The following is a 26,496-nucleotide window of genomic DNA, read 5'->3' as shown; positions in this document are numbered from 1 at the left end:
TATATATATATATATATATATATATATATATATGTATATTTGCGTGTGTGGACGTATGTATATACATGTGTATGGGGGGGGGGCCATTTCTTTCGTCTGTTTCCTTGCGCTACCTCGCAAACGCGGGAGACAGCGACAAAGTATAATAAAATAAAATATATATATATATATATATATATATATATATATATATATATATATATATATATATATATATTGTTACGAACATGTGTGTGCGCGTGTGCCCACATGTTCGTGTATATGTATGTGTGTGTGTCTTTGTGTATGGCGTTGTTGCTATTTCATATCAGGACGAGGATTCGGGTCTTCCTCTGCTATTGGCTCGCACCTCATTCTCCTGACCGAGCCATTAGTCTTGATAATCCTGTTTTTTGGAACCAACTGACGACCAGTCCTTCAGCACCTGGACCCTTATCAGAGGCGTCAGGTCAAGTTGTGAGGTCAGCCTACGGGGTATGTCATCCCGTACACCATCGTACGCTGCCATAACGAGATAACAAGAGGAGGTTGAGCTTTAGGCAAGACGTGGGACGGACGTAGGATCCTCCAACCAACCAGCAGTTCACGGATAGCACCCTCCCCCGTAGTCAGTTCAGCTTACGGAGTACGTCATCCCGTACATCATCGTCGCTGCCATGACAAGATAACAAGAGGAGGTTGAGCTTTAGGCAAGATGTGGGACGGACGTAGGATCCTCCAACCAACCAGCAGTTCACGAATAGCACCCTCCTCCAATCACAATTGGACCTTAGGCCCACAGCCAATCAAGGGTAACATTGTAGGGTAACAGGGCGGACGCTCGTTCTTAATTGTAAATAAATACCTCTTACATCCACTGAGCCTCGATTTTCCTTCTCTAGCCCAGCGAGGTCAGTGGTTTTCCCTCTGTCCCAAAACCCGTAACCCGAGTGAAGTGCGCGATATAGACTCTAAGGTGTTGTACCGCCTCTGTCATTCAATTTCGAGTGTTATAGAGTATTGTAACCTGTCATAGAAGTGTCTAACAATAAGTGTCTCTTGAATCATGTTATCGAAGATGAAATTGTCATAAAGGAAAGAGATCTCCTGCTTTGAAATCTTACCTGGAATGTTAAACTCATGTCCAGTGTTAACGTAAATGATTTGTGCCTGGTTCATGTTTTTGTTTTGTGCTCTTTAGTTCTTTCATTATAAGTAGATTTAATGCTGGTGTTTGATTTAATCCCATGACTTTAAGATAGTGTTATCCTGTGTTGTGTAACGTAACAAATCTAACGTCCTTGCAAAGACAAGGACCAGTATAGTATTTGTAACATATATATGTAACTGGCGACCTCGCTAGAATAAGTATAGAGTTCGTAACATTATATAATTGTAAATAATATATATATATATATATATATATATATATATATATATATATATATATATATATATATATATATATATATTGGAAAGGACCACAATTTTGCGCGTGATCAAGATATTCCTGTTATATTTCTCTCTTGTGTCTCCCCTGATGATGTGATTATTACACGAAAGTGCACTTGGGAAATTTTCGTGTTTCATTTTCCCCGTGGACTCATAGGAATATATATATATATATATATATATATATATATATATATATATATATATATATATATATATATATATATATATATATCACATACAAACATACAAACCTCCGACTGGCGGGCTCGAACCCAGGACCTTATGCGTGGTCCGCGGAAGTGCTCCAGCTAAGCTGTGATCCCTCCTTCCAATCTGTATAAGTTCCCGGGTTCGAGCCTGGCTGTTGGAGGTTTGTATGTTCTATGGAACAATCTTCATGACTCACTTGAAATAAACCACCTCACACACACACACACACACACACACACACACACACAACACACACACACACACACACACACACACACACATACACACACACACACACACACACACATACACACACACACACACACACACACACACCCGGTAATACAAAACCACTTATTAAACACTACGAAATAAATGGCTATAAAAACCACCATGGAATACATCCCAATGCGCATTTCAACCATGTCTTGTTTACGATAGGTTTTTGACCCACTCTACAACCCCAGTATGCGAGGCTCCTGTAGCTACGTGGTTGCGCTCCAAGCAGGAGCAGGGTAAGGATGGACTCTTCCAAAGCCAAAAAGAAAAATAAAATTCTCATTGAGGCCAAATGCCTTTTTCATGTACTTATTTTAAGATAACATTTCCAAAGGTGAAAAAAAAAAATATTGCTTTTAAAACTCTTAAAATGTCTCATTAAATACCTGAATTTAAATCCATACTAACTAGTGTCATTAATCACAATGGAATATCATTAGTCAATATGGAATGTCATTAATCACTAAAAAATGTCGTTAAACAATGAAAAGTCATTAAATAATAAAAATAATTAATCATTACGAAATGTCACTCAAAATATGAAATGTCATTAATCACGATTAAATGTCATTAATCACAATGGAATGTCATTAATCATTATGGAATGTCACTTACCATTATGGAATGTCATTAAACTATATCATTAATCACTATGAAATGTCATTAATCACTATTGAATGCCATTAAATCACCAAGGAATGCCATTAATCATTACGGAAAGTCATTAATCACTATGAAATGTCAATGAACACTACGGAATGTCATTAATCACTGTGGAATGTCATTAATCATTATGGCATGTCATTTACCATTATGGAATGTCATTAAACACTATATCATTACTCACTATGAAACGTCATTCATCACTAGTGAATGCCATTAATCACCATGGAATGCCATTAATCACTATGGAAAGTTATTAATCACTATGAAATGTCATTGAACACAACGGAATGTCCTTAATCACTGTGGAATGTCACTGTGTAATATTAATCCCCAGAGAATGTCTGTATTTCTAGAAATGTCATTAAAAACCACGTAATTTAACCAATCACTATGGAACATCATTAATTACTAATATCTCATTAAATATCACTTCTCATTAAGCATTAAAATTATGATTAAAGTCGTTATAATCATATAATGTCTGATGCGTCAGACATCTCTTGTCTACAAACTACATTTCTGAAATGTACTTTACGTCAGAGCGTAGCGTACATGACGTAAAGGCAGATGATTGGCCGGAGTGACGTGGCAGCCGGCGATTGGTCAGCCCACGCCAAGGCGGAAGGTATAAATACCGCGAGTTGAAGGCGAGTCGGCCCAGAAGGTCGAGGTGTGGGGATTGGTGTTCATCTCACCTGTTCCGAGTTAAGTCTGCTCCTACCATCTTGTCATTCGCCTACCTACAGGCCATTCTTACGAACCAACTATAATACATTTATCGTTTGACAATTGGACTTAGGAGATCTGAACACCAGTGAACATCATAATAAGGTTCAAAACACGAATATTAGGTAAGTCGATTTGAATTCTGTTGTGAGCGTTTCTCTGCATTTTAAAATTCGCTCAATTTTTATGTGTTATTGCCATGCACACCATTGGGTGTATTAGTGGGTGTAGTTTTGCATGTGGGAGTGTACATCTGTACATCGTTAGTGTCTAATTAGCGCCTATCTCCACTATATGGGAAGGTGGCCTTCCTCACTCGTGGAGCCACCTTATATATTTCGAACTTCATTTTGCTGTCCACATGCACAAGTTTCGTCACTGAGTTTACTCCAATCCTCTACACGAGTCTTCATACTATAAAAGGACTTATTGACATCTTTTCTATCACGTTTCTATGCTTAATTCTATTACTATAGCCTTCAGCTGTTCTATTACTATAGCCTTTAGCTGTTCTATCACTATAGCCTTTAACTGTTCTATTACTATAGCCTTTAGCTGTTCTATTACTATAACCTTTAGCTGTTCTATTACTATAGCCTTTAGTTGTTCTATTACTATAGCCTTTAGCTGTTCTATTACTATAGCCTTTAGCTGTTCTATTACTATAGCCTTTAGCTGTTCTATTACTACAGCCTTTAGCTGTTCTATTACTATAGCCTTTAGCTGTTCTATTACTATAGCCTTTAGCTGTTCTATTACTATAGCCTTTAGCTGTTCTATTACTATAGCCTTTAGCTGTTCTATACCATGGCCTCTGGTTGTTCTATCTCTGTTTTTCTCGAAGAACTGTTCACTATCTGTCAATAAGCTGTTTTATAATCACAAAAGTTGTCGTCAAGTCACCCCTTACTCTTCTTTCTTCCACGGTGGTCATATTTACAATCTCTCTCACCTTTTTTCCACCCTCCATGTAACTCTTGCTCTTACTTACCTCTTCATGTCGCCCTCCTCTAGACCTTCTCTGTCATCTCTCGCCCTCTTCTAGACCTTCTCTATCATCTCTCGCCCTCCTCTAGACCTTCTCTGTCATCTCTCGCCCTCTTCTAGACCTTCTCTATCATCTCTCGCCCTCTTCTAGACCTCTATCATCTCTCGCCCTCTTCTAGACCTTCTCTATCATCTCTCGCCCTCTTCTAGACCTTCTCTATCATCTCTCGCCCTCTTCTAGACCTTCTCTATCATCTCTCGCCCTCTTCTAGACCTTCTCTATCATCTCTCGCCCTCCTCTAGACCTTCTCTATCATCTCTCGCCCTCTTCTAGACATTCCCCATCATCTCTCGCCCTCCTCTAGACCTTCTCTATCATCTCTCGCCCTCCTCTAGACCTTCTCTATCATCTCTCGCCCTCTTCTAGACCTTCTCTATCATCTCTCGCCCTCCTCTAGACCTTCTCTATCATCTCTCGCCCTCTTCTAGACCTTCTCTATCATCTCTCGCCCTCCTATAGACCTTCTCTATCATCTCTCGCCCTCCTCTAGACCTTCTCTATCATCTCTCGCCCTCTTCTAGACCTTCTCTATCATCTCTCGCCCTCTTCTAGACCTTCTCTATCATCTCTCGCCCTCTTCTAGACCTTCTCTATCATCTCTCGCCCTCTTCTAGACCTTCTCTATCATCTCTCGCCCTCCTCTAGACCTTCTCTATCATCTCTCGCCCTCTTCTAGACCTTCTCTATCATCTCTCGCCCTCCTCTAGACCTTCTCTATCATCTCTCGCCCTCTTCTAGACCTTCTCTATCATCTCTCGCCCTCTTCTAGACCTTCTCTATCATCTCTCGCCCTCTTCTAGACCTTCTCTATCATCTCTCGCCCTCTTCTAGACCTTCTCTATCATCTCTCGCCCTCTTCTAGACCTTCTCTATCATCTCTTTTCTAATTCTTTCAAGTGCAATGAACAGAGAGAAAACATATTCTTGTTTTGGCCTCATATATGGAAGATGTGTGACCAGCTCGCTCAATGTCGACTTACCAGATGTTTGAAATACCATGGTCGTATTTACCAGATATTTACCAGAAGACACCACCTTGTCTCTCACACATTGTTCTCGTAATGTGGAGCTCTGTCTACAGCCTAGGGGGCGACATCTTCCCTCCTTAAATCTCTATACTAACCTTTTCCTGTAGCTTATTGACGCCGTCTTTGGCTCTGTTCCATCCTCAGTAACTTTATATTCACTCGGGTTCATTTTCATCATCATTACCATCAACGCACCAGAGGCAATTTTGGAGTTTTTCTGAAGTTCCCCTTGAAGGCAGATGCAATCCTCTTCACTTTCCACTTACGTGACCACAGCATCAAAGCCTTTCAACTTGTCATTCAGTTCTTGTCATATCTATAAATCCTCAACAGCTCTTTCCTATAAACACCCCTTAATAAGATCAGATGCTCTTTAACTAACAATTTACATCGGATGAATCTATGGAGAAGGATTGGATCATCCCCTTGCCTTGTGCACAACATTGGATCATCCCCTTGCCTTGTGCACAACACTGGATCATCCCTTGCCTTGTGCACAACATTCTTTTCTAAGGTTCTCTCTTCCTCTTTTGCCTTATCCTGCTATACTCGTTTCTGTTGTCTATAATCAATGCTATATAGCTAGGTGGAGCGTCGTCTATGCATGGGTCACAACACACGCCTTCGCTTTTGAACACCTTTGACTGGTCCGTTCCTCCGTTTCTCTATACACGAAGCTAATGGTCCCTTAATTCCTACTCCAGTGGAGATGTTTACACAACTTTCCACCATTTCTTAACATAGGGAGATGTGGTTGTGTCGACCCTTAAAATAGGGAGATGTGGTTGTGTCGACCCTTAAAATAGGGAGATGTGGTTGTGTCGATCCTTAAAATAGGGAGATGTGGTTGTGTCGACCCCTTAACATAGGCATCTGTGGCTGTGTCGACCCTTAAAATAGGAAGATGTGGTTGTGTCGACCCTTAAAATAGGGAGATGTGGTTGTGTCGACCCTTAAAATAGGGAGATGTGGTTGTGTCGATCCTTAAAATAGGGAGATGTGGTTGTGTCGATCCTTAAAATAGGGAGATGTGGTTGTGTCGATCCTTAAAATAGGGAGATGTGGCTGTGTCGATCCCTTAACATGGGCATCTGTGGCTGTGTCGATCCCTTAACATGGGCATCTGTGGCTGTGTCGATCCTTGAAATAGGGAGATGTGGTTGTGTCGACCCTTAAAATAGGGAGATGTGGTTGTGTCGATCCTTGAAATAGGGAGATGTGGTTGTGTCGACCCCTTAACATGGGCATCTGTGGCTGTGTCGACCCTTAAAATAGGGAGATGTGGTTGTGTCGATCCTTGAAATAGGGAGATGTGGTTGTGTCGACCCCTTAACATGGGCATCTGTGGCTCTGTCGACCCTTAAAATTGGGAGATGTGGTTGTGTCGACCCCTTAACATGGGCATCTGTGGCTCTGTCGATCCTTGAAATAGGGAGATGTGGTTGTGTCGACCCTTAAAATAGGGAGATGTGGTTGTGTCGACCCTTAACACGGGGACCTGTGGCTGTGTCGACCCTAAACACGGGATCTGTTACTGTGTCGACTCCTTAACGTGAAACCTGTGGCTGTTTCGACGTCTTAACACTCGAATCTGCCTCTGTGTCGACCTTGACATGGGGGGAAAACTGGCTCTTTCGACCTCTAACACAGGGATCTGTGGCTGTGTCGACTCGACCCCTTAACCTCACGAAAAACTCTAACCCCATATGTAGTCATAAGCGGAGTCAACCCCATATCCCTGTCTGTAGCTCTTGAATCCAATCTCCAATAAGGGAGCGATAGTGTCAAAGGCTTTCTGGCAGTCCAGGAAAACACACACACACACACACACACACACGGTCTACCCGTCCAATCTTCTTCGGTCTAAGACTGAGCTCACCCTCTCGTGGAAGTCTAAACAAGGGCCTCCTTTCTCTCAAGCACTAACTGTCTCTCAGTTACCCAATTTCTCCTTTGAGTGTGTGTGTGTGTGTGTGTGTGTGAGTGTGTGTGTGTGTGTGTGTGTGTGTGTGTGTGTGTGTGTAGAAGCCTCGAACTCCAAGATATATAAAAGCAACGAGTCCATTTTCAAGATTCATTTATCATAAATGAGACGGGAACGTAAACAGATAACGATAAATTGGCCCACTCAGAGGTAGGTCTGTGAGGCCAAATTGGCCCACTCAGGGGTAGGTCTGTGAGGCCAAATTGGCCCACTCAGGGGTAGGTCTGTGAGGCCAAATTGGCCCACTCAGGGGTAGGTCTGTGAGGCCAAATTGGCCCACTCAGGGTAGGTCTGTGAGGCCAAATTGGCCCACTCTGCACTGGTGGGGGCCAGGCACAGCTCTTGAACACGACGGTACGACCCCCCTGAACACGAGAGCACGACTGGAGCACGACTGTACGACCCCCAATGAACACAAGGTACGACCGTAGCACGACGGTACGACCCACTGAACACGAGTACGACCGGAGCACGACGGTACGACCCTCTGAACACGAGAGTACAACCGGAACACGACGGAACGACCCCCACTGAACACGAGAGTACGACTGGAGCACGACGGTACGACACTCTGAACACGAGAGTACGACCGGGGCACGAAGGTACGACCCTCTCTGTACACGAGAGTAAGACCAGAGCACGACGGTACGACCCCCTCTGAGCACAAGCGTACGACTATTCCAGCACGACCCTTGGGTATGCTCTCCCGGGTCGTGGTATACAAACAGATCAGACGACCCACGCCCAAAAGGTCGTATCCTCGGCCACAGGAGACCATATATATATAATATATATATATAATATATATATATATATATATATATATATATATATATATATATATATATATATATATATATATATATATATATAATTTTCTTTCTGGTATTCGCTGTACTAGACCCTTCCCTTATCATAGTCATCAACATTAATTACTACTAAGGAGTTAATTACATCCGTGAAATTCATCACACTAATTACATCGAGCTCGTGATGACCTCACACTAATTACATCGAGCGAGCGAGCAATTACAGTCCAGTAATTACATCGAGCTCGTAATTACAGTCCAGTAATTACGACGAGCTCGTAATTACAGTCCAGTAATTACGAGCTCGTGATTACATCACACTAATTACATCGAGCTCGTAATTACAGTCCAGTAATTACATCGAGCTCGTAATTACAGTCCAGTAATTACATCGAGCTCGTAATTACAGTCCAGTAATTACAACGAGCTCGTGATTACATCACACTAATTACATCGAGCTCGTAATTACAGTCCAGTAATTACATCGAGCTCGTAATTACAGTCCAGTAATTACAACGAACTCGTAATTACAGTCCCGTAATTACAACGAGCTCGTAATTACAGTCCAGTAATTACATCGAGCTCGTAATTACAGTCCAGTAATTACATCGAGCTCGAAATTATAGTCCAGTAATTACAACGAGCTCGTAATTACAGTCCAGTAATTACAAGCTCGTAATTACAGTCCAGTAATTACATCGAGCTCGTAAGTACAGTCCAGTAATTACCACGAGCTCGTAATTACAGTCCAGTAATTACGAGCTCGTAATTACAGTCCAGTAATTACAACGAGCTCGTAATTACAGTCCAGTAATTACAACGAGCTCGTAATTACAGTCCAGTAATTACAACGAGCTCGTAATTACAGTTCAGTAATTACAAGCTTGTAATTACAGTCCAGTAATTACATCGAGCTCGTAATTACAGTCCAGTAATTACATCGAGCTCGTAATTACAGTCCAGTAATTACATCGAGCTCGTAATTACAGTCCAGTAATTACAACGAGCTCGTAATTACAGTCCAGTAATTACAACGAGCTCGTACTTGCAGTCCAGTTATTACATCGAGCTCGTAATTACAGTCCAGTAATTACATCGAGCTCGTAATTACAGTCCAGTAATTACGAGCTCGCAATTACAGTCCAGTAATTACCACGAGCTCGTAATTACAGTACAGTAATTACAACGAGCTCGTACTTGCAGTCCAGTTATTACATCGAGCTCGTAATTACAGTCCAGTAATTACATCGAGTTCGTAATTAGTCCAGTAATTACGAGCTCGTAATTACAGTCCAGTAATTACATCGAGCTCGTAATTACAGTCCAGTAATTACATCGAGTTCGTAATTAGTCCAGTAATTACGAGCTCGTAATTACAGTCCAGTAATTACATCGAGCTCGTAATTACAGTCCAGTAATTACATCGAGTTCGTAATTAGTCCAGTAATTACGAGCTCGTAATTACAGTCCAGTAATTACATCGAGCTCGTAATTACAGTCCAGTAATTACATCGAGTTCGTAATTAGTCCAGTAATTACGAGCTCGTAATTACAGTCCAGTAATTACACCGAGCTCGTAATTACAGTCCAGGACACACCTGGAATGGTGAGGGAGGTGATGACAAGGGAGGTAGTGTTAATGGTCTAGTGAGGAGATGTGAGGCCATCTTGGTGATCTGTCCTGGTGTGAGGGTGTCCTGGTGTGAGGGTGCCCTGGTGTGAGGGTGTCTTGGTGTGAGGGTGTCCTGGTGTGAGGGTGTCTTGGTGTGAGGGTGTCCTGGTGTGAGGGTGTCTTGGTGTGAGGGTGTCCTGGTGTGAGGGTGTCTTGGTGTGAGGGTGTCCTGGTGTGAGGGTGTCTTGGTGTGAGGGTGTCCTGGTGTGAGGGTGTCCTGGTGTGAGGGTGTCCTGGTGTGAGGGTGTCCTATTGTGAGGGTGTCCTGGTGTGAGGGTGTCTTGGTGTGAGGGTGTCCTGGTGTGAGGGTGGCTTGGTGTGAGGGTGCCCTGGTGTGAGGGTGGTTTGGTGTGAGGGTGTCCTGGTGTGAGGGTGTCCTGGTGTGAGGGTGTCCTGGTGTGAAGGTGTCCTGGTGTGAGGGTGGCTTGGTGTGAGGGTGTCCTGGTGTGAGGGTGTCCTGGTGTGAGGGTGTCCTGGTGTGAGGGTGGCTTGGTGTGAGGGTGTCCTGGTGTGAAGGTGTCCTGGTGTGAGGGTGGCTTGGTGTGAGGTGTCCTGTGTGAGGGTGGTTGGTGAAGGGGGTGTCCTGTGGTGAGGTGTCTGGTGTGAGGTCGTGTCCTGTGTGAGGGTGTCCTGGTGTGAGGGTGTTGCTGTGTGTGAGGGTGTCCTGGTTGAGGTGTCTGGTGTGAGGGTGGCTTGGTGTGAGGGTGTCCTGGTGTGAGGGTGTCCTGGTGTGAGGGTGTGGTGTTGCCTGTGTTGAGGGTGTCTGGTGTGAGGGCTGGTGTGGGGTGTCCTGGTGTGAGTGTCCTGGTGTAGGTGCTTGGTGTGAGGGTTGGTTGGTGTGAGGGTGTCCTGTGTAGGTGTGTGGAGGTCTGGTGTGCTGGTGTGAGTGCCCTGGTGTGAGGTGGCTGGTGTGAGTGTCCTGGTGTGAGGGTGTCCTGGTGTGAGGGTGTCTGTTGAGGTGTCCTGGTGTGAGGGTGTCCTGGTGTGAGGGTGTCCTGGTGTGAGGGTGTCCTGGTGTGAGGGTGTCCTGGTGTGAGGGTGTCCTGGTGTGAGGGTGTCCTGGTGTGAGGGTGTCCTGGTGTGAAGGTGGCTTGGTGTGAGGTGTCCTGGTCTGAGGGTGTCCTGGTGTGAGGGTGGCTTGGTGTGAGGGTGTCCTGGTGTGAGGGTGGCTTGGTGTGAGGGTGTCCTGGTGTGAAGGTGTCCTGGTGTGAAGGTGGCTTGGTGTGAGGGTGTCCTGGTCTGAGGGTGTCCTGGTGTGAGGGTGGTTTGGTGTGAGGGTGTCCTGGTGTGAAGGTGTCCTGGTGTGAGGGTGGCTTGGTGTGATCTGTCCTGGTGTGAAGGTGTCCTGGTGCGAGGGTGTCCTGGTGCGAGGGTGCCCTGGTGTGAGGGTGCCCTGGTGTGAGGGTGCCCTGGTGTGAGGGTGCCCTGGTGTGAGGGTGGCTTGGTGTGATCTGTCCTGGTGTGAGGGTGTCCCGTTGTGTGAGTGTCCTGGTGCTCTGTCCTGGTGTGAGGGTGTCCTGGTGTGAGGGTGTCCTGGTGTGAAGGTGTCCTGGTGTGAGTGTGCTGGTGTGAGGGTGTCCTGGTGTGAGGGTGTCCTGGTGCTCTGTCCTGGTGTGAGGGTGTCCTGGTGTGAGGGTGTCCTGGTGTGAGGGTGTCCTGGTGTGAGGGTGCCCTGGTGTGAGGGTGGCTTGGTGTGATCTGTCCTGGTGTGAGGTGTCCCGTTGTGTGAGTGTCCTGGTGTGTCCTGGTGTGAGGGTGCCTGGTGTGAGGTGTCCTGGTGTGAGGGTGTCCTGGTGAGGTGCCTGGTGTGAGGGTGGCTTGGTGTGATGTCCTGGTGTGAGGGTGTCCGTGTTGTGGTTCTGGTGTTGTCCTGGTGTGAGGGTGCCTGGTGTGAGGTGTCCTGTGTGAGGGTGTCCGTTGTGTGAGTGTCCTGGTGCTTGTCCTGGTGTGAGGTGTCCTGGTGTGAGGTGTCCTGGTGTGAGGTGCTGGTGTGAGGTGTCTGGTGTGAGGGTGCTGTGTGAGGTGTCTGGTGTGAGGTGCCTGGTGTGAGGGTGTCCTGGTGTGAGGGTGTCCTGTGTGAGGTGTCCTGGTGTGAGGGTGTCCTGGTGTGGGGTGCCTGGTGTGAGGTGTCCTGGTGTGAGGTGTCCTGGTGTGGGTGTCCTGGTGTGAGGGTGCTTGGTGTGATGTCTGGTGTGAGGGTGTCCTGGTGTGAGGGTGCCTGGTGTGAGGTGTGCCTGGTGTGAGGGTGTCCTGGTGTGAGGGTGTCCTGGTGTGAGGGTGTCCTGGTGTGAGGGTGCCTGGTGTGAGGGTGTCTGGTGTGAGGGTGTCCTGGTGTGTCTGGGTGAGGTGTCCTGGTGTGAGGGTGTCCTGGTGTAGGTCCTGGTGTGAGGGTGTCCTGGTGCTCTGTCCTGGTGTGAGGGTGTCCTGGTGTGAGGGTGTCCTGGTGTGAGGGTGTCCTGGTGCTCTGTCCTGGTGTGAGGGTGCCTGGTGTGAGGGTGTCCTGGTGTGAGGGTGTGCTGGTGTGAAGGTGTCCTGGTGTGAGGGTGTCCTGGTGTGAGGGTGTCCTGGTGTGAGGGTGTCCTGGTGCTCTGTCCTGGTGTAAGGGTGTCCTGGTGTGAGGGTGTCCTGTTGTGTGGGGTGTCCTGGTGTGAGGGTGCCCTGGTGCTCTGTCCTGGGTGTTGTGTGAGGGTGTCCTGGTGTGAGGGTGTCCTGGTGCTCTGTCCTGGTGTGAGGGTGTCCTGGTGTGAGGGTGTCCTGGTGTGAGGGTGCCCTGGTGCTCTGTCCTGGTGTGAGGGTGTCCTGGTGTGAGGGTGCCCTGGTGCTCTGTCCTGGTGTGAGGGTGTCCTGGTGTGAGGGTGGCTTGGTGTGATCTGTCCTGGTGTGAGGGTGTCCTGGTGTGAGGGTGTCCTGGTGCTCTGTCCTGGTGTGAGGGTGTCCTGGTGTGAGGGTGCCCTGGTGTGAGGGTGTCCTGGTGTGAGGGTGCCCTGGTGCTGTGTCCTGGTGTGAACCAAATATCCTACACCTGGAGCAGGTGTTACCGGACTCCCCCCCCCTCGTCCATCCTGCCCCCACACGTCCATCTTCAACACATTAAAAAAAAGTTATCACCACGCACCCCATTTTCTTTATCCTACACCTTCCTCATCTTCAAGGAATGAGATCAAGGTATGCCAAGATCGCTCCACCCTCGCCGTACTTAACTCTCCCTGCTCCTGATTGGGGCGCACCTGACCTCAAACAGCCTCGTAAACTTTTAACAACTTGGGGCCCCCAAATAGCCAGCCCTCACCAACACCCCTTAGGCCCTCACCAACACCCCTTAGACCCTCACCAACACCCCTTAGGCCCTCACCAACACCCCTTAGACCCTCACCAACACCCCTTACGTCCTCACCAACACCCCTTAGGCCCTCACCAACACCCCTTAGGTCCTCACCAACACCCCTTAGGCCCTCACCAACACCCCTTAGACCCTCACCAACACCCCTTAGGCCCTCACCAACACCCCTTAGACCCTCACCAACACCCCTTAGGCCCTCACCAACACCCCTTAGGCCCTCACCAACACCCCTAGGTCCTCACCAACACCCCTTAGACCCTCACCAACACCCCTAGGTCCTCACCAACACCCCTTAGACCCTCACCAACACCCCTTAGGTTCTCACCAACACCCCTTAGGCCCTCACCAACACCCCTTGGGTCCTCACCAACACCCCTTAGGCCCTCACCAACACCCCTTAGGCCCTCACCAACACCCCTTAGGCCCTCACCAACACCCCTTGGGTCCTCACCAACACCCCTTAGGCCCTCACCAACACCCCTTAGGTTCTCACCAACACCCCTAGGGCCCTCACTAACACCCCTTAGGTCCTCACCAACACCCCTTAGACCCTCACCAACACCCCTTAGGCCCTCACCAACACCCCTTAGACCCTCACCAACACCCCTTAGGCCCTCACCAACACCCCTTAGACCCTCACCAACACCCCTTAGGTCCTCACCAACACCCCTTAGACCCTCACCAACACCCCTAGGTCCTCACCAACACCCCTTAGGCCCTCGCTAACACCCCTTAGGCCCTCACCAACACCCCTTAGGTCCTCACCAACACCCCTTAGGCCCTCACCAACACCCCTTAGACCCTCACCAACACTCCTTAGGCCCTCACCAACACCCCTTAGGCCCTCGCCAACACCCCTTAGGCCCTCACCAACACCCCTTAAACCCTCACCAACACCCCTTAGCCCCTCGCCAACACCCCTTAGGCCCTCACCAACACCCCTTAGGCCCTCGCCAACACCCCTTAGGCCCTCACCAACACCCCTTAGGCCCTCACCAACACCCCTTAGGCCCTCATCAACACCACTTAGACCCTCACCAACACCCCTTAGGCCCTCGCCAACACCCCTTAGACCCTCACCAGCACCCCTTAGGCCCTCACCAACACCCCTTAGGCCCTCACCAACACCCCTTAGACCCTCGCCAACACCCCTTAGACCCTCACCAACACCCCAATCTCCCTCTCGCCTCCACAACTGAAAATAGTTCAGTTCCTCCTACAAGCTTCGAGTCTTCCCGTTTTCTTTACGTTAATGGCTGACGAGGGGTTTCTGTCGGCAACGCACCATTTGTGCTGTCTCACGTCCTCCCCAGGATACAGAATCCTCCCCAGGGTATAGGATCCTCCCCAGGGTAGAGGATCCTCCCCAGGACAGAGGATCCTCCCAAGGGAACACGTCTTTTTTAGCTCCCCAGGATAGAAAAACTTGTGCACTCCTTCAAACACAATCGGCTTAAAAGACATTTTTTTTTTATTTTCAAGCGAAAGTATATTTTATAAATGGGTTTTGGGGTAATTGTATGGGAGAAATATATACGCCGAAGACGAGAGACGCCTTTCCTTAACGAAATATACGCCAGCAGACGACATTTACGCGGACGGGAAACACTTTCTGTCCGTCCCGTCCGTCCGTTCGTTCGCGCCATTTCCGTCACCACTTTGAGACCACAGCCTCCGAATCCTCGCTCAACGGCTTCGGCTTCGGCTTCGTCGATTCCGTATCTCTCGCTCTCCCTCTCTGTGCCCGGCCCGCCGCCAAAGGCGCCTTTGTCTTGTCGTCTATACACTCTCCCTCCATACATTTCTTTGGGAGATTCCCCTTTTAAATTCTTCTCAGTCGAACAATAGGAATACGAGGGCTTTTCAATCATTCCTTTTATGTCTGTGAATCAGTCCCGGTTGTCTTTTGCTACGCTAGATGTCACTCCGAAAAGTCTTGCCTTTGTAGTAATTATAAGTATAAAGAACGAATGAGGCATAAGGGGTTATTTTTCTTATATTTTGTGTGTAATTTCAGCAGAGCGGGAGACGTTGGTGTGTACGTTTCCCAAAGATGGTAGCCAGGGATAGTGTGCGTCACCAGTGGCGGTGGCCAGGGTTAACATGCACCAGCAGGAACGGTGGCCAGGAAGGCAACACAAAGATGGCCGCCTCATATACCACTCACACAAAAGGCCTCTGAAGTTTTCTCCCATTAAATAAAAATGCTCTTGAAGAGACGCTACTGTCACTATCAAACTCCTCACTACTTAAACTTACAACTACTTAAAAAGCAAGTGTATAACAAGACATAAATTAAGTTTAATCAACCCTCAAATACTTAACACGGAGATAGACCTAGTATATACAGGGTGTCCTCAAAAAATTTACTCACCTTTTGACATCCTGTGACTGAATTCTTAGGGTTAATTAGATCTGAAAAAAAAGGGAAAATTAGTTATACGGTGTCAAAGAGTGAGTACATTTTTTATCACATCACCAGGTGTAAACATCTTGCTAATCTTAGGTTTCGTATAATAATAATAATAATAATAATAATAATAATAATAATAATAATAATAACCTTCGCTCATCAGAGCCCTGGCAGGTTCACTGAACCCTAGACCTATATATGAACGGGGCAATTAAGGCCGCCATCAGGGCAACCAATCAAAACATCTCAAACACCTTACTCGAGCGTTCTTAACAATCGTAAGACCATTCACGCCCTAACTAGCCAAAAATGACTCTTGACACGGTAAAGAAAACGTACTCAAAATCTAAGCCATCGTACCTCTGGAAGCCGAATTATTAATGTACTCAAAATCTAAGCCATCGTACTTCTGGAAGCCGAATTAACGTACCAAACAACCGATCTAAAAAAAAAAAATTAATCAGCCATGGTAGTTTACCGACCAACGAGAGATGGTCATTATGGCCATAATGAATATAAATGAATTCAAAGCGTCCCGTTACCATACATATCGCCCCCCCCCCCCCCCCTACACACACACACACACACACACACACACAAGCACTTCTCTTCCTAACTTCGCTATCTTTTGGCGCCAATTAAAAGGCTAATTTCTCGCAGTCTGCGCTCTCGTCAGGGCGATGGCGCGAGGGGTGAAATACAGAAATACATTTCCTCATTCTTTTCCCCGATACAGGACGACGGAGATCTCGTAAGTGAAGGAAGCAACCTTGCTGCATTTAGCGAAGAGGTCGGGTTACATAACCTGGAACCAAATGGACGCCATGATGCTACGACTTAAACTGGTGTTATGTAATAGACGACTGAAGGAAAACAGATAATTTCCTCCTCCATGAGAATCGTACGACCGTCTTGCTCAAGGGTCGTACGACCGTCGTGCTCAAGGGTTGTACGACCGTCGTGCTCAAGGGTCGTGCAACCATCGTGCTCAAGGGTTGTACGACCATCGTGCTCAAGGGTCGTACGACCGTCGTGCTCAAGGGTCGTTCGACCACCGTCAAGGGTCGTATGACCATCGTCAAGGGTCGTGCGACCATCGTGCTTAAGGGTCGTAAGACCGTCGTGCTCAAGGGTCGTGCGACCATCGTGCTCAAGGGTCGTAAGACCGTCGTGCTCAAGGGTCGTGCGACCATCGTGCTCAAGGGTCGTACGACCATCGTGCTTAAGGGTCGTACGACCATCGTGCTCATAGGCCGTGCGACCATCGTGCTCAAGGGTCGTGCGGCCGTCGCGCTCAAGGGTCGTGCGACCGTCGTGTTCAAGGGTCGTACGACCGTCGTACTCAAAGGTCGTACGACCATTGTACTCAAGGGTCGTACGACCATCGTGCTCAAGGGTCGTACGACCACCAACTCTCTCACCACCAACTGTATCATCGACAATAACAATAGCTGTTATTGTAGCTTGGCCCAGATATACACCTAATGAAATTAGCGTTTGCTTGACCGTGACGTATCCACGAGCGGCCCAGGATCGAATTCTGGCTGCCGCAGTCGGTCCACAGTCAACCCAGCTGTTCATCCTCCCCTAAAGGATTGGTAGACAGAGAATCTGCCTTTGGCCATATATATATATATATATATATATATATATATATATATATATATATATATATATATATATTGGAAAGGATCACAATTTTGCGCGTGATCAAGATATTCCTATGAGTCCACGGGGAAAATGAAACACGAAAAGTTCCCAAGTGCACTTTCGTGTGCTAATCACATCATCAGGGAAAGACACAAGAGAGAAATATAACAGTCACTTGATGTACATCGAAGAGACGAAGCTAGGATGCCATTAGGTAAACATGTGATTGTCCAAAACATACAACGAGCCTTCATAAACTTATCATTTTACAAATCTTATCAACAATAAAGTTATCTAATTTGTATAGACCATCACTAATATTAAGATTATAATTCTTTGTGTATTTAATAATAAAAGATTTAATGATATTTCTCTTGGCAATAGAGTTAGAGTTAATAACTGAGATGGCGGTACTCCAGTCAATACAATGATCATAGTTTTTAACATGATTAAACAAGGCATTTGAATCTTGTCCCGTTCTTATACTACATTTATGTTGCTTAAGTCTAACAGAAAGATCCTTACCAGTCTGACCAACATAAAATTTATCACAGTTTCCACAAGGCACTTTATAGATGCAACCAAGAGAATTTTCTGGTGAATTCCTGATTAAGATATTCTTTATAGTATTATTGTTGCTAAAGGCAACATTTACATTCAAGGATTTTAGCAACATGGGAAGCAAAGTGAAATTATTATTAAAAGGGAGAACTAAAAGATTCTTGGTGTCGATGGGAGGTTTGGGCTCAACTCTATAAAATGATTTCTTTGCTAACTTAAGGGATTTATCAATGAAGATCTAGGGTACTTTAACTTAGATCCAATAGAATATATCTTCTCAAACTCATCATCAATAAACTCTGGACTGCAAATACGTAATGCCCTAAGGAACATAGATTGAAATGATGATAATTTAACTCTGTCATGTTGAGATGAGTAATAATGGATATATGAGCATACACTGGTGGGTTTTCTGTATATGCTAAACTTAAACGTGTTTCCCTGTCTATGGATCATGCAATCTAAAAATGGTAACATACCATTATTTTCATTTTCTACAGTAAATTTGATGGAAGGTACTAAATTGTTAAGTAAGGGGAGAAATATTTGTAAATTTTCATTTGTTGGCCAAACACAAAGAACATCATCTACATACCTAAACCAAATTGCATTAGAAGGTAAGATATCCTTTAGTAATTTTGTTTCAAAAAATTCCATATAAAGATTACTTAGTACAGGTGAAAGAGGGTTACCCATTGCCATACCAAATTTTTGAGCATAATAATTTCCATTAAATTGAAATACACAGTCTTTTATACACAATTTTATCAGTTCAATGAAATTAGACTTTGAAACAGGTAAATGAATATCATCCAAGACATCAAATAAATATTCTAAAAGGTCATCAACTGGAACTTTAGTGAAAAGTGAGGAAACATCAAAGCTAACTAGTTTGAAATCAAAATCAACATTGATATTAATAGTTTAGCTTGTTGACTAAATCTACATTGTTCATGATATTAGAATTTGATACCTTACCCACTAAAGGGCTTAATAATAAAGAAACTAACTATTTTGACAATTTATATGTGATGGAGCCTACTGAACTCACTATAGGTCTTGCTGGAAAATTCTGTTTATGTGTTTTGATAAGTCCATACATATATGGCAATGAAGGGGACAATATATATATATATATATATATATATATATATATATATATATATATATATATATATATATATATACCGTGTTGTTGAGGAATTGGGAGATAGCTCTAAATAAGCTGTGAATGCCCTACTATCATGTGTGGCCGCTTACAGAAACCTATTAAGAATGCCTCATTAGGAGCTGACGCCGTGTCAAAGACTTTCATCGTGTGAACTCGGAGTTTGAAGAATGCTTGAGAATATGGACGGTTTCTGGTATAGGAAAAGTTGGTGGTAGAAAAAATATGGCAGAGGTGAGAGTTTTAATTACCGCCCAGGTGTACTCATTGGTTTAGGAGTGTGTGTGTTGCTGTTGGTGAAGTATAATTTTATAGACAGAAAATAAGTCTAGAAACTAAATTATAAATCTCTCTCTCTCTCTCTCTCTCTCTCTCTCTCTGTCTCTCTCTCTCTCTCTCTCTCTCTCTCAATATTGTATTGCAGTGGAATTTATTAAAAAAGGGGGTGACTATTGTTGACTGGTTGGTAAGGTTATCTAATGTATGTACGATTCATGGTGAGGTGCCTGGGGATTGGCGGAATGCTTGCATAGTGCCATTGTACAAAGGCAAAGGGGATAAGAGTGAGTGCTCAAATTACAGAGGTATAAGTTTGTTGAGTATTCCTGGGAAATTATATGGGAGGGTATTGATTGAGAGGGTGAAGGCATGTACAGAGCATCAGATTGGGGAAGAGCAGTGTGGTTTCAGAAGTGGTGGAGGATGTGTGGATCAGGTGTTTGCTTTGAACAATGTATGTGAGAAATACTTGATAGAGATGCTCTGTGGAAGGTATTAAGAATATATGGTGTGGGAGGCAAGTTGTTAGAAGCAGTGAAAAGTTTTCATCGAGGATGTAAGGCACGTGTACGTGTAGGAAGAGAGGAAAGTGATTGGTTCTCAGTGAATGTAGGTTTGCAGCAGGGGTGTGTGATGTCTCCATGGTTGTTTAATTTGTTTATGGATAGGGTTGTTAGGGAGGTGAATGCAAGAGTTTTGGAAAGAGAGACAAGTATGCAGTCTGTTGTGGATGAGAGAGCTTGGGAAGTGAGTCAGTTGTTGTTCGCTGATGATACAGCGCTGGTGGCTGATTCGTGTGAGAAACTGCAGAAGGAGGTGACTGAGTTTGGTAAAGTGTGTGAAAAAAGAAAGTTGAGTGTAAATATGAATAAGAGCAAGGTTATTAGGTACAGTAGGGTTGAGGGTCAAGTCAACTGGGAGGTAAGTTTGAATGGAAAAAAACTGAAGGAAGTGAAGTGTTTTAGATATCTGGGAGTGGATCTGGCAGCGGATGGAACCATGGAAGCGGAAGTGAATCATAGGGTGGGGGAGGGGGCGAAAATCCTAGGAGCCTTGAAGAATATGTGGAAGTCGAGAACATTATCTCGGAAAGCAAAAATGGGTATGTTTGAAGGAATAGTGGTTCCAACAATGTTCTATGGTTGCGAGGCGTGGGCTATGGATAGAGTTGTGCGGAGGAGGGTGGATGTGCTGGAAATGAGATGTTTGAGGACAATATGTGGTGTGAGGTGGTTTGTTCGAGCACCTTCCATCAAATTTACTGTAGAAAATGAAAATAATGGTATGTTACCATTTTTAGATTGCATGATCCATAGACTAGGAAACAAGTTTAAGTTTAGCATATACAGAAAACCCACCAGTGTATGCTCATATATCCATTATTACTCATCTCAACATGACAGAGTTAAATTATCATCATTTCAATCTATGTTCCTTAGGGCATTACGTATTTGCAGTCCTGAGTTTATTGATGATGAGTTTGAGAAGATATATTCTATTGGATCTACGTTAAAGTACCCTAGATCCTTCATTGATAAATCCCTTAAGTTAGCAAAGAAATCATTTTATAGAGTTGAGCCCAAACCTCCCATCGACACCAAGAATCTTTTAGTTCTCCCTTTTAATAATAATTTCACTTTACTTCCCATGTTGCTAAAATCCTTTAATGTAAATGTTGCCTTTAGCAACAATAATACTATAAAGAATATCTTAATCAGGAATTCACCAGAAAATTCTCGTGGATGCATCTATAAAGTGCCATGTGGAAACTGTGATAAATTTTATGTTGGTCAGACTGGTAAGGATCTTTCTGTTAGACTTAAGCAACATAAATATAGTATAAGAACGGGACAAGAATCAAATGCCTTGTTTAATCATGTTAAAAACTATGATCATTGTATTGACTGGAGTAACGCCATCTCAGTTATTAACTCTAACTCTATTGCCAAGAGAAATATCATTAAATCTTTTATTATTAAATACACAAAGAATTATAATCTTAATATTAGTGATGGTCTATACAAATTAGATAACTTTATTGTTGATAAGATTTGTAAAATGATAAGTTTATGGACGCTCGTTGTATGTTTTGGACAATCACATGTTTACCAAATGGCATCCTAGCTTCGTCTCTTCGATGTATATCAACTGACTGTTATATTTCTCTCTTATGTCTCCCCTGATGATGTGATTATTACACGAAAGTGCACTTGGGAACTTTTCGTGTTTCACTTTCCCCGTGGACTCATAGGAATATATATATATACATATATATATATATATATATATATATATATATATATATATATATATATCTATTATACTTTGTCGCTGTCTCCCGCGTTAGCGAGATAGTGCAAGGAAACAGACGAAAGAATGGCCCAACCCACCCACATACACATGTATATACATACATACACGTACACACAAGCACATATACATACCTATATATCTCAACGTATACATATGTATACACACACAGACATATACATATATACACATGTACATAATTCATAGTCTGCCTTTATTCATTCCCGTCGCCACCTCGCCACACATGAAATGACAAACCCCCTCCCCCCGCATGTGCGCGAGGTAGCGCAAGGAAAAGACAACAAAGGCCACATTCGTACACACTCAGTCTCTAGCAAAACACACACACAACAAAAATCAATATTTTGGCTCAGGTTCAAAAATACCAGATGGTTTCGATGCACATCCCGGCCGACAGATGGCACTGAGGTGCGCGGCATTGGAGTGTTACTGAAATTACCTTATCGATCTTTTATATATCTATCGCTTCCTCGTCTATTTCTCTCAAGGATAGGTGCGTATAGTATTAGATTCCACAAAGGCGGCAAAAATTTCCATGCCAGTGAATCCGAACGCATCCCAGGGATGGAGGTGCTGGCGGATGAGCGAGCTAAGCAATCGTCCTCCATCGAAAGGAAATTCAACAAACTTTCCCATCTTGTTAACCGGCCATCTTACCTACCCTCTACACAAGGTCCCCCTGCCTCCCGGATCCATTTTGATCCCCATCTTGAAGCAGTATCCGCTCGCGGACCAAAGTACACACACACACACACATATATATATATATATATATATATATATATATATATATATATATATATATATATATATATATGTATATATATATATATATATATATGCCTATGAGTCCACGGGGAAAATGAAACACGATAAATTCCCTAGTGCACTTTCGTGTAATAATCATATCATCAGGGGAGAGCGACGAGAGAGAACTGAGCTGGTGGGGGTAGACTCGCTCTCCCCCATTACCTCGGGTGTGGGTAGAGACGCTTTCCCCCATTATCTAGGGTTGGGGTAGACTCGCTCTCCCCCATTACTTAGGGTGGGGGTAGAGTCACTCTCCCCCATTACTTAGGGTGGGGGTAGAGTCACTCTCCCCCATTACCTCGGGATGGGGTAGAGTCGCTCTCACCCATTACTTTGGGTTGGGGTAGAAGCGCTCTCCCCATTACTTCGGGTGGGGGTAGAAGCGCTCTCCCCCATTACTTCGGGTGGGGGTAGAGACGCTCTCCCCCATTACTTCGGGTGGGGGTAGAGACGCTCTCCCCCATTACTTCGGGTGGGGGTAGAGACGCTCTCCCCCATTACTTCGGGTGGGGGTAGAGACGCTCTCCCCCATTACTTCGGGTGGGGGTAGAGGCGCTCTCCCCCATTACTTCGGGTTGGGGTAGAGACGCTCTCCCCCATTACTTCGGGTGGGGGTAGAAGCGCTCTCCCCCATTACTTTGGGTGGGGGTAGAGTCACTCTCCCCCATTACTTTCGGTGGGGGTAGAGTAGCTCTACCCCATTCCTTCGTGTTGGGGTAGAAGCGCTCTCCCCCATTACTTCGGGTGGGGGTAGAAGGGCTGCTCAGGAGGGGAAGCAAAACCGACCATCGACTGTCGTCTTGTACCTCCTGAGGAAGTTCGTGTGTGTGTGTGTGTGTGTGTGTGGAGGAAGTTTGGCCGGCGATCTGGGCCGATGTGTGTCGTTTCCTTACGGACGACACTCACCTCCGTCAGGAACCACAGTGCCACAGGCAAATACATGACCACCTCTACCTCCTCCTCCCTCCTTCTTCAGGACCCTGCTCTGGAACTGTCCCCTGAAGATGAGTTAATACACGAAAGCGCTCAGGATCTCGCGTTGAAATTTCCCCTCATGTCCTCTTTTAACACACACTCACGACTATGCCCTATGCTTGAGGCAGTCGTGTTAACCGCAGCATTCCATCTACCGTGCAAACCCTACGTGGCCAGCTAAGACTGCCCTTACGAACGCTAAGAGTCCATTTCAGAGACAGGTTCGAGTCTTCGACGTATGAGAATTACTTCCCTAACAATTAAGGCGATTCTGTATCTACTTATACCCCCCTTGACGGGCCTTAGTGACCTTGGAGATACGCCAGTCTTACCTCATCTATCATCATGACCCCCAAACTTCCCTCCATTTCCCCCAGGCGTCACGCGTCTGTGTGTGTGTGTGTGTGTCGGTGTTTTCATGCAGTCTCTCTTGTCTCCCTCCTGCAGGTGTGGAGAGAGCGATGTCTCCGGCGGTGGTGTGGGCAGCAGTCGTGTGTCTAGCTGGGGCCCTACAAGCCGCCCCGTCCGACGCCCCGTCCCCGTGGGAAGGGATACAGGGCGTCCTCTCCCCCGACGCTCCCCAGGACGTGCCCCGGGTGAGGATCTTCGCCCCAGCCCACCTCGAGTCTATAGCACATGAGGGCCAGTGGTGGGCGGCGAAGGGCCAGACTAGCCTGCTGCGTCAGCCACGCCCCACCACCTGGCTGCGACACCAACTCAGCGACCGCCTCCCCCACCAGGCTATGGCCAAGCGCCACAGGGACATCCTGTCGGCCGTGGGCAAGCTGGCCGGCGGCGACCACGAAGTGGACATGGTGAAGCGGGCGATCAGCTTGTGGGTGACGCTCCACCCTCTCACAGCCGTGCCGTCTCTCCGTCCTCCAGCCTCTCCCAAGGGCATGACCACCAATGGACATCGCCCTTACGGCCAGCGTCTTCGCTGGGGCAGATAACTCCACACACAGACACACACACACCCAACACGTACGTGCATACACGGACGCACACCCCAAGATAAACCTATATCAAGGAATAATGGACGGAGGGAATCAACATGTAAACACACACATCGTGTACGTCACTGAACGACTCTACCTCAACACATATACGACGTAAATAAAAAATACATTTATTTCTCTCTCGATTTCCTGTCTTCAGTAACTTTGCACTGACATCCATCATGCCTCCATCGCAACTGACAAGCGAGAGGATGTGGATACGTGTGCCAATATTACTCGTTTCTATTCAGTGTTATGTCTCACTGAGGACCACCTTTCCAGGAGAGTGTATAAACTTAAAAAAGATCCAACACCTTCCTGAGTAGGATGAACCAACGCCTTCAGCACGACTTGGCCCCTCGAGGGACGACGAGTATAAACTTAAAAAGATCCAACACCTTCCTGAGTAGGATGAACCAACGCCTTCAGCACGACGAGTATAAACTTAAAAAGATCCAACACCTTCCTGAGTAGGATGAACCAACGCCTTTAGTACGACTTGGCCCCTCGAGGGACGACGATCTAATCCCATAAATACGATTTGGGGACCTCGAGTACGACGACGTTCAACCTCACCCCCTCACCAGGTCATTATTACATCCTTTTAATTACGTTGATCATAGGTCATCATGACCTTACTTGACGCAGCAGTTTAACCTCGTGTGTATGATGATGTGAACCACACACCCCCACCTCCTTCAACCCACCTACCTGCTCTGGTACAATAGCGTGACCTATGACCTGACCCAATTCCTCATTGGTAGTTTAGCTCGTTCGACAACGTCCGCTACCAGGAGAAAACGGGGCCTGGGTATACCATGGCTGGCCAGACTTACACACACACACACACACACCACAATAGATCACCTCAAAGGCTCGCCACCCACCCTCCAACACGGCCCTCGCCTCCCACCGGATCATCCCTGCACATGAGGGCAGGACAAGGCTTCGTGTCCACGACCGGTAATGGACAGTTATTATTATTGCCACCTACCGCCAACCTCACAACCACGTTCGAGTTTTTCTTTAATGTAAATATTGTTATGTAGAGAGGAGTGAGGGTAGGTCCCGGGAACGTACCGTCAAGATATGTCCTAAGACGGTTCCGTGAAGGTATGTCCCTAAACGCTACCGTGAGTTAAGTCCTAGGACAGTGCCATGAGGTTATGTCCCTAAACGCTACCGTGAGTTAAGTCCTAGGACAGTGCCATGAGGTTAAGTCCTAGGACAGTGCTGTGAGGATAAGTCCTAGGAGAGTACCGTGAGGATATGTCCTAGGAGAGTGCTGTGAGGATAAGTCCTAGGAGAGTACAGTGAGGGTAAGTCCTAGGACAGTACAGTAAGGGTATGTCCCATGACACTTCAGTCTTTCTGGAAAAATGTCTATTTACATAATACCTTCAATTTTCGGTCAAATCAATTCATAGAATTCACGGGAGGCAAGCAGGATACCTGCCAATATCATTACACAAATTTCATATTACAGAGTTAATCATTTTTTTCTTAAAATTTCATCTCGAACAGAAAATGCGTCTAATAATTTTTTCTTCGAACTTTGTCTCGAACAGAAAACCCGTCCAATTCTTCAACTTGTAAACAAAGGACACGCATTCGCTAGCAAAAGCCAAACAAACATTATATACATTTTCTAAAAATGTATAGATCCTTATTTATCATCAATAAGTAGTCTGTATGTATGATAAGTTCATTTCAATCTCTTCACACTTATTTGCTCTATATATTGTATCAATTATTTATTATCGTATTTATGGGTAATACAAAGAACATGAATGAATGTAACATTATCACAATAAAACTAACTCCAAAGTTCCATTTTCCTTGACCGATTGAAACACTCCTACCACGTCCCCAAAAACTTGTACTACAAATACATCATCTCCCCTGACTGTGATTATGCACAAAAATGCACTTGAGACTTATCGAGATTCAGTTTTCCTCGTGCTTATCAGCATATACTGGATCACATGAATAACTGACCTACTGCAATTCATATACACTTGTTTGCAGTTTCCCACCTTAGCGATGTAGTGCAAGGAACAGCCAAAGAAAGGACTCATTTGCTCACATCCATTCTCTAGTCGTAATGTGCAATGT

At 45.6% G+C, this 26,496-nt stretch overlaps 1 protein-coding gene across 1 annotated transcript; it reads left to right on the top strand.

Moving 5' to 3' along the window:
• The first annotated feature begins 3,266 nt into the window (after nt 1-3,266).
• Nucleotides 3,267-24,367, top strand: LOC139765773 (uncharacterized). The gene is made up of 2 exons (XM_071693562.1): nt 3,267-3,440; nt 23,831-24,367. The coding sequence occupies exon 2, from the start codon at nt 23,845-23,847 to the stop codon at nt 24,334-24,336; it is 492 nt and encodes a 163-aa protein (XP_071549663.1). The 5' UTR covers nt 3,267-3,440; nt 23,831-23,844; the 3' UTR covers nt 24,337-24,367.
• Nucleotides 24,368-26,496: the final 2,129 nt, after the last annotated feature.

This window comes from Panulirus ornatus, chromosome 56, assembly GCF_036320965.1.
Source record: "Panulirus ornatus isolate Po-2019 chromosome 56, ASM3632096v1, whole genome shotgun sequence".
NCBI lineage: Eukaryota > Metazoa > Arthropoda > Malacostraca > Decapoda > Palinuridae > Panulirus > Panulirus ornatus.
Note: the sequence above shows the minus strand (reverse complement) of the source record. Positions and strands in the feature narration are given on the sequence as shown.